A 9,069-nucleotide genomic window follows, 5' to 3' on the forward strand; every position below is an offset into this window, starting at 1 on the left:
GGACTAAAACTATCATTTTCCCTTAAAAAAATAAAAAAGATATCTTTTTGGATCAAAACTAAAATAATAATAAAAAATCTAAGCAATAATGTCACCAAATTTCTTCTTTCGTCTCTTTTCTTCTAATCTACAAATAATTTGAAGTCAAACACTCAAATATTAGTAGATGAGCGGAAGAAAAGAAATAAGATCACAAAACATTTACGATTAGCGGATTTAATATTCATTTTTTTTCACCGGTGTTCGATGCTTGTATTGGAGCTCTGCCTAAATTTGGGTTCCGCATTACATGACATATTTGAGGGTGGTGCTTCCAACAGGATTTTCTCCATATCCAGAGCTTGAATACGAGACTCCTGATTAAGGGTAGAAAAGTCCTATCATTGCACCATAATCTACTTTGATGAATATCAATATTATGATGTTAATGGCAACCAATGCAAGGAGAACACTGTTTTGCTATTCCGAGGCCATGGATATATATACTAATAATTGAATCACAATTTTTCCATTTGTTCTTATTTCCAAACTTTTACAAGTTTATTGAAAAATTGTGATAAATTATTTAAAAAGTGTTAACTTAAAAGATTTAAAAAGTTAAAGGATGGCAACAGTTTCCAGAGTTGGGATTGTTTAAGAATAATTAAAAAGAAGAGACAAAAGTTAGCGGTGTTAACATCAAGTTAGATATAAGGACTAAAATTACACATTTTATTCAATTAAAGGTTAAATATATTTAGTTAAATAACACGAGGACCAAAATCAAGATAAGATAATAACACAGGGACTAAAACTATTATTTTCCCTAAAAAAAATTAACTCAAATCTTCTGTTTCAAGTTGAAATTGAATAAAGGACAAAATTGAAAACATCAAAAATCTCTATTTTATTATTTGTGCATAATATTTATCGATTTTTAAGTGTTTGATTTAATTTGTTCGTTTCATTGTTTTTTCCATTTATTTTATACACCCTAATTTTAACCTCTGCTCAACTTCTCTATTCCTCAATGGAAACATCCGCCGGACACCCGCCGGAAACATCCCACAATGTTAACTCCGACGAAATTCTCCGTCAAGACAACCACCACAATGCCAATTTTTCCCCTCCCCAAACGACATCCGAAGCTGCCGTTTCAGACTCTCAGCTTGACGACCTTCCAAAATCATCCGAAACGAAAATATCCTCCGACTTGCCACCTCCCACCGGAGTCACCCCACCCCAAGTGAAAAGACGACGTCGTAGAAAACGATTCTTCACTGACTTGATTCCGCCCTCTGTTTCCGCCGCCGCCGTGAACGGCCTTCGTGTTCTCCGCCCTAACCCTAAACCCTCCACTGCTTATTCATATTCCGAGACGGAATTGGCCACTGGAGACGACCTCTCTAAGAATCACAATCGCCGGAGAAGGATGTCTGATCTTGCTAAAGAAGTCGATGTTGAGGCCCTAATTGCTATCTCTGTTGGGTTCCCTGTCGATTCCCTTACAGAGGAAGAAATTGAAGCTAATGTAGTTTCTCAAATTGGGGGCATTGAACAAGCCAATTACATTGTCGTGCGTAACCACATTCTGGCACGTTGGCGGTCTAATGTCACTGTTTGGCTCACAAAAGATCATGCTTTGGAATCCATACGAGCTGAACATAAAAATCTTGTGCATTCTGCTTACTCTTTTCTCCTACATCATGGGTATATCAATTTTGGTGTAGCTCCAGGGATAAAAGAAGTGAAATTTAAGCCACCTGAAGGGGCCTCAAAGGGGAATGTGATCGTTATTGGTGCGGGGCTATCGGGTTTAGTTGCTGCGAGGCAATTGATTTCTTTAGGACTTAAAGTTGTGGTTCTTGAAGGAAGGGGTAGACCTGGTGGTAGAGTGCGATCCAAGAAAATGACAGGTGGACAAAATGGGGTTGTTGCTGCTGCAGATTTAGGTGGAAGTGTATTAACTGGAATAAATGGTAATCCGTTGGGTGTTCTCGCAAGGCAGTTAGGTGTTCCACTTCATAAGGTGAGAGATATATGCCCTTTGTATTTGCCAAATGGTAGAACTGTTAATCCGGATATGGATTCCAAAGTTGAAGCATCTTTTAATAAATTATTAGATAGGGTGTGTAAACTTAGGCAGGCAATGTTGGATGAGGTTAAGAGTGTAGATGTTTCGTTAGGTACTGCATTAGAGGCGTTTAGGCATGTGTATAGAGTGGCTGAGGATCCCCAAGAGCAAATGCTTCTGGATTGGCATTTAGCCAACTTGGAGTATGCTAATGCTTCGTTAATGTCCAATTTGTCTATGGCGTTTTGGGACCAGGATGATCCTTATGAAATGGGGGGTGATCATTGCTTCATCCCTGGAGGAAATGAGAGGTTAATTCGGGCTTTAGCAGAGGACATTCCTATTTTTTATGATAGGACGGTTGAAAGTGTAAGGTATGGTACTGACGGGGTTTTAGTGTATGCTGGTGGGCAGGAATATCATGGGGATATGGTTCTATGTACAGTTCCCCTGGGAGTGCTTAAGAAGGGTAACATTGAGTTTGTACCAGAGCTTCCTCAGCGCAAGAAAGATGCAATTGAGAGATTAGGATTTGGATTGTTGAATAAAGTTGCAATTCTTTTTCCCTATGACTTTTGGGGTGGGGAGATTGATACTTTTGGACACTTGACTGATGACCCGAATATGAGGGGTGAGTTTTTTCTGTTCTATAGCTATTCTTCAGTTTCAGGTGGACCACTTCTAATTGCTCTTGTAGCTGGAGAAGCAGCAGTCAAATTTGAAAAGATGTCTCCTCTTGAATCTGTTGTGAGGGTTCTTGAAATTCTGAAGGGTATATTCAGTCTGAAAGGAATTGCTGTTCCAGATCCACTTCAAGCAGTTTGTACACGTTGGGGACAGGATCAGTTAAGTTATGGTTCTTATTCCTATGTTGCAATTGGAGCCTCAGGGGATGACTACGACATCCTTGCTGAGAGTGTTGGAGACCGAGTTTTCTTTGCAGGTGAAGCAACTAGTAAACAGTATCCTGCAACAATGCACGGGGCGTTTCTCAGTGGGATGAGAGAAGCTGCTCACATACTTAGAGTTACTGATAGGAGGATATCTCCAGCTGATACATCAAATACTTGCAGTCAGGAAAACACTAGTGTTGTTGATAAGTTCTTTGATACTCCAGACCTTAAATTTGGAAATTTCTGTGTGTTGTATGATCCTATGTCAACTGACCTGGAGTCTAATTGCTTAATACGAGTGGAATTGCAAGGGGAGAGATGTTTACATTTATATAGCCTGCTCTCCCGAAGACTAGTGCTGGAGCTAAGCAAATTAGAAGGGGATCTGAGCAGGATAGAAATGTTAACACGTGACTTTGGGTTGAAATTGGTTGGTTGGAATAATTTATCCGTTGCTGTAGGATCTCTACTCACCTCCATTGAATCGGCTAGATCAGTTTGAATTTGGAGCTACTGGTTATGGTTGATGCAGATAAGATGAGATACATTAGTAGTTTAGGACCTCAATTCAAACTGAATTAGTTTGAATATGACTGTTGTAGATTCAGGGACAGAATCCCTGTCAAATTGAACTGCTTCGATGTTACTATTAACGTGTTGTACGCACTGTCCTGATCAACTTTTGGTAGTTATCCGGTCAATAATACTGAAAAATTGCAGTCACGGGATTTTAGAGGTTTTCAAACAAGGTTATCACTTATCAGGTGACATCACTCTTTGTTTTGTAGTTTTATGTTCTGAAGCATTTATCAGAAACCAATTTGGAACTTGTTGCTGACACACCAGGTGAAATTACAATGCAATGAATTTTATGGCACAAATGTACAGTTCAATTGAGAGTGAAAATTCTACAATGTACATCAATCCCTTATATCGATCTTTTTCTTTTCTACTTGTCTTTAAATAATTCTGATAATTATCCGTGACTGATTCAACAATGGGTTCAATAAAACCCAGTTATGAAAGCGCATATACAGTTATACATTTGAAATTTGAATTCTAAATCCGTCACTAGCTGCAGAATGGTTGTCCAAATTATCAATCAATCATCAACAAGAAATGCCTTCAATTGTTTAGTGAACTCCTTTGGTTTCTCCAAGTTGACTGCATGCCCCGCATTTCTGATAACTACCAACTCAGCATTCCCTTCAATATGCCTATCATTTAGTGTTGTAACATCAGCGATTGATGAAATAAAGTTTATGAAAAACAAAACATGAGTATGTTGTTGTTACCTCTGCAGTCTGTACCCCAGTTCTAATGGGAATATCCTGTCTTGTTCTCCCCAAATGATTAACGTCGACTATTGGGAATAAGAAAGAAACCAAATGAACAAGTGAGAATAAACTAGTACTAGAAGAGAAAAAAAGTTAGGAAAATGCAAACCTGGGAAATCTTAGGAAGATTGGAAAGTTGTCTATCTCTAAGTAAATTTTGTATGAGCTCTCTTTTCTCGTTCATATAATCGTTGCACATCACCTGTGTAATGTAGATATAAGCATGCATTTCTGTGATAACATATATTGTACGTAGCCTATTTCATTCATATATACTTACGTCTATAAAATCAGAAAGAAAGTAGGAAGGCATGACTTTAACAGGCTTAAAAAATGAAAAACGCATCAATTCCCTTAGTTTCTCAGGTGTTTGTGGCAATAAAATGCTAGCAGCTTCATCCAAATCAGAAACCTGAAACAATCCATCTTTCATATCTTTTTCCTCTAAACAAACGCCTGCACAACACAACACCAATCTCTCCACTGCCTCTGGATATTGAGCTGCAACGCTATAACCAACAAACCCTCCATAACTAATACCTACAAGACTCGTCCTAACAACACCATGCACCTCCATCAATTTCTTAACACATGTTGCTTGAAAAGTCTCGGTCCTTTCAGGGCGTTTGGTGGAGGAGGCACCAAAGAAGAGGAGATCAGGAAGGTAGACATTAAAATGAGGAGTAAAATGTCTTAGAAGATCACTATATTGCCACATTGCATTGGCACCAAATCCATGAACAAGAAAGAGGTTAGGTTTTGTTGGTTCATCAACTTTAGGTATCCAACAATGCATTGTGGTTCCATCTTCAAGATCTGTTGTTACAGAACGAAGCCCAGAAAACGAAAAGAAATATCGATAAAAACGATCTCTTGAAGCTGTGAAGCTAAGGCATTTGGCCATTCTGTATTATTCAATCTCACAACAACATTCAAAATTCTTTTCTTTCAACTTCCCTTCATGACTATTATTAATTGTGATGACTATTATTAGTCTACCAAAATTTAGAGGTCTACCATGAATTTCGGTTTTATCTTTTGGAACATCTTTCATCACCTGTCAAAGTACTCGCTACAATTAATTTGACCAAGTCTAACATAATGTCTACTCTATTTTTTTCAAGTTAGAGACTAATGTGAAATAAAAGTTGGAACACAACTCATGTTAAGTGTAATTTAATTTTATTACTAGTGATTAGTAAATGATAATTTATTGATTTAAAAATATGTTTTTTTTATAGATATAATTGAGAGAGAAGAGGTAGTAAATTTTTCCATACGCATCCATACAAAAATCTATTGTGTATAGGGATGAAAACATAAGAATATATATTTCTTAAAAGAATTAGAACTAAGATGATTTGCATTTTTCAATTTTTGTTTCTTTACAAAATTAAGGAAAGTTTTTAATAAAGTTTGTCACTTCAGTCTAAGTATATAATATGTTGTAGGCTAATGCTGGCAACTCCTAATCTTTTTGATTAAGAATGAAAAGAAGTTTGATATTTTATAACCTTAGTAACATGCAATTATATGAAAATCTTATGAGCTCTACAATATCATTGAGTAATCCCCACATAATAAATTAATTCAGCAAAGACCTATATTTATAGACCTTGAAATGTGCTTAACATCTTCCTTTTGAGGTAGCTTGAACCTATTTGATTTCTGGTGACTTAGAATGATAAACTTAGTTATATGTAAATTAGTTTAGTATGTCCTAACACATCTTAACTTGTCAGGTGACGACTCTTCTTGTTTAATTCCTAAAAGAGGTTTCACATGTCGAAGGCTCGTCTTTTGTGGGTAAAATTGTAACACCCCGCTATTTGAAAGAACTAGAAAGAACTAGAATTAGAAAGAAACTATTTTTGGAAATAATCAAATTTGGAAAGATTGACAAAATTAAGTTAAGTATGAGTTTTGGGTCAACTTCAAACAACCATAACACCTAGCTCAGGATGAGTTAGGTGTCCTACAAGATACCGTAGGAAAGATCTTTGAATTATCTTTCCAACGCTGCAGAGTTTGCACGATTTCGAGTTCGTATGAGGGAGATATTCCCATTTGAAGTTGGGTTGTCTAGATAAGGAAAATTAAAGTTGGATTTTAGAAGGGTACTTTGGTCTTTTCCCTACCCAATTATTTAATTTCATTTTTTAGTAATTAAGTTGGGGTCTAAACTGATTTGGTTCAGCTTACGCTTCATAAAAAAGAGTTAGGGTTTTGAGAGAAGAGAAAAGAAGAGGAGAAAAAGCAAGGATTCGTCGATTTCTTGAGGAATTGAGCGCAGATTTCGCCAAGGATTCAATACTACGAGGTATGTGAGACTTTCATAACGTTGGGTTTGTTCACCCATGTGCCAAACATATGTATTTCAGCGTGAAGTCGTCATAAAAAGATTGGAAGTTTGAATGTTCTTGATGTGTGTTCTTGAATTGCTTTTGTTCTTGAATTTGGGTTGAGATTGAGGAGTTTCTTGAGTTGTTTGAGTTAGATTCTTGTGTACATATATTGGGTATCTGAATCTAAAGAGAAATTAAGAAAAATAATCGAATTTAGGAGAATTGGGGTTAGAAAACGAAGAAGGAACAAGTCGGGAAAATCTGGGTAATAGGTCCGCGTCGCGGACCTGTTCCTCAGGATTGGAAAATACTCTCCCATGTCACGGAGCAGTCACGGACCGTTCTGCCTCAAAATTTATTTCGCGACCAAATAATTAAATGTATCTCCGCATTGCGGATTTACTTCCATGCAGTGATTTCTTGATCATTTCTCATGTTTAACTATCTAAAAACACTCCTAAACATCATGAGATCTTTCCTATCAGAAATCACAATCCTTGAATCCATAAATTCAAATTCAAGGAAAGTTAAGAGCCAAGTCAAGAGAAGTTCATAGAGTCTTCCAAAAGTCTTTTGCAAATGTTTTAACTTTATTTTAAGACCTGAGTTTTGAGTTGAGTAAAGAGTAAAGATTGAAGTTCATTTCTTCAAAAGAGTATATAGGGACTATGTATTCCCAAAGAGTAAAGAGGTTTTCACATTTAAACAAGAAGGAAACTGAGATTTCCAAAAGAGCCTTTGAGCTAGTTTTCACTAAAGAGTAAATGCTTTCACAATTAAGCAAGAGAGGAAACACTGATTTCCAAGAGAGCCTTTGGGTTAGTTTTTGAGTAATTATCTCAAACCACAGAGTTATGTTTTAAACGTATGAGCTAGTATATTTTGGGAGTAGTATTGAGCACCGATATGGGGGAGAGTTCAGACAACTCCCAGCCCCCATAAACCATGCAGCCATCATAGGTAGAAAAAGGTAATACTTTTTAGATGATTCCTTAGTACTTTCTAGCATAGACTAGTGGATTCACTTAGTAGTTAGTTTCTATACCCTCTGCAAGGTATAGGACGTCCCTGGCAGCGTGAGGCAAAATGATGTATCATCACAATAGCTCTTAAGTGATGGTTGTCGGTTAGGGAAACTCCTACATCAGTATTTTGTATTCTTATATACATTGAGTTAATTGTATTTTTATATATCCAGAGTTCATTTGTATCTTTGCATACATACAGAGTTATTATTGTATTTCTAAATACATAGAGTTGTTACCCATGTTTTAAAAGTTTTTCTTTATATTGCATTTATAGTATTGCTTTATATTGAAATGAGTTAAGTTGAGTTGAGTTGAGTCCATCAGTTCCTTTCAAGCTTATGTCTTGTTTTAGCATTCTCCTCGCATGCTCGTACATTCAATGTACTGATGCCAGTTGACCTGCTTCTTTTTATGATGCAGATTGAGGTAACCAGGATCAGCATCCAGCGCATCATTGATTCAATTGAGCTTCAGAGTTGTTGGTGAACCTCCTTGCTTCCGGAGGATCCCCTTTTCATTACTTTATCATTTTAGTTCATTAGGATGTCGTGGGTCTTGTCCCGACGTCCATCTCAGTTGTTAGAGGCTTCATAGAGACGTTAGTTCTTGAGTGCCATTTTGGCTAGTGAATGTTCTTTATACATTCTAAGTTATTTATTGAGCAGTTCAGTTTACTTTTTAAAATATTTTATCATAAATAAGTCTTCCGCTAAGAGTTAAGCCAGGCCAAGGGTTCGCTTGGGGCCAACAATGGTTCTCGAGTGCCAGTCTCACCCATGATGTAGGCTCGGGGCGTGACAAAAATAAGGTGCGATGATAACAATGTTATGTTTCAGGTTGGAAAGAAAAAGCAACAACTGCACATTGGTATAACTTATGTTATATTTATTTTATATATATATATATATTATTTTTCATTTTTGTAACAATACAGTGTATAAAGTTATGCTAATTTTGATACATGGATAATTCCCTTTAAAACCAACAACCAAATAACCCTTGAGTAATTTTTTTTTATCTGTCCAAATTTTGATGAATAAAGTTACTTACATGAATGAGTTAAGTGAAGGATTTTGAGTTCACGGGTAAGCATGCTTCCCTCCAATGGTGTCAATAGTGATTGGGTGCACTTCTACCAGTGAGATAAGAAATTCAATTCCTATGTCCTACTAAATTAAGTACTTTTTAAAGGGTAATGCTAAATGACCAAAAAATTTGGCCATAATTTTTAAAAAACTATCATATTTTTTTTTATTTTAAAATAAATTGATATTTTCCCCATGTTTTAGTTAAAAGATATTAAAGTTAAAAGGGTAAAAATATTTAAAAAGGTAAAATAACATAAGAAAAATACCATTCTAGCCAAATTCTAGCCAAAAAGTTTTTTCCCTTTTTAAATTTCTTTATGAGATA

The 9,069-nt window shown here is 36.2% G+C and overlaps 2 protein-coding genes across 2 annotated transcripts; one reads left to right on the forward strand and one right to left on the reverse strand.

Moving 5' to 3' along the window:
- Positions 1–920: 920 nt before the first annotated feature.
- On the forward strand, positions 921–3,898 carry LOC102604901 (lysine-specific histone demethylase 1 homolog 1). The gene has a single exon (XM_006359727.2). It carries the CDS (start codon positions 1,010–1,012, stop codon positions 3,446–3,448), a length of 2,439 nt encoding a protein of 812 aa, XP_006359789.1. The 5' UTR covers positions 921–1,009; the 3' UTR covers positions 3,449–3,898.
- A 150-nt stretch (positions 3,899–4,048) lies between these two features.
- LOC102578928 (monoacylglycerol lipase ABHD6) lies at positions 4,049–5,187 on the reverse strand. Its single transcript, XM_006359733.1, has 4 exons — positions 4,564–5,187; positions 4,393–4,485; positions 4,242–4,309; positions 4,049–4,163 (listed from the first exon to the last, which is right to left on the reverse strand). Exons 1-4 carry the CDS (start codon positions 5,185–5,187, stop codon positions 4,049–4,051), a joined length of 900 nt encoding a protein of 299 aa, XP_006359795.1.
- Between the last annotated feature and the right edge of the window lie 3,882 nt (positions 5,188–9,069).

The sequence above is a fragment of the Solanum tuberosum genome, unplaced genomic scaffold, assembly GCF_000226075.1.
Source record: "Solanum tuberosum cultivar DM 1-3 516 R44 unplaced genomic scaffold, SolTub_3.0 scf00305, whole genome shotgun sequence".
NCBI lineage: Eukaryota > Viridiplantae > Streptophyta > Magnoliopsida > Solanales > Solanaceae > Solanum > Solanum tuberosum.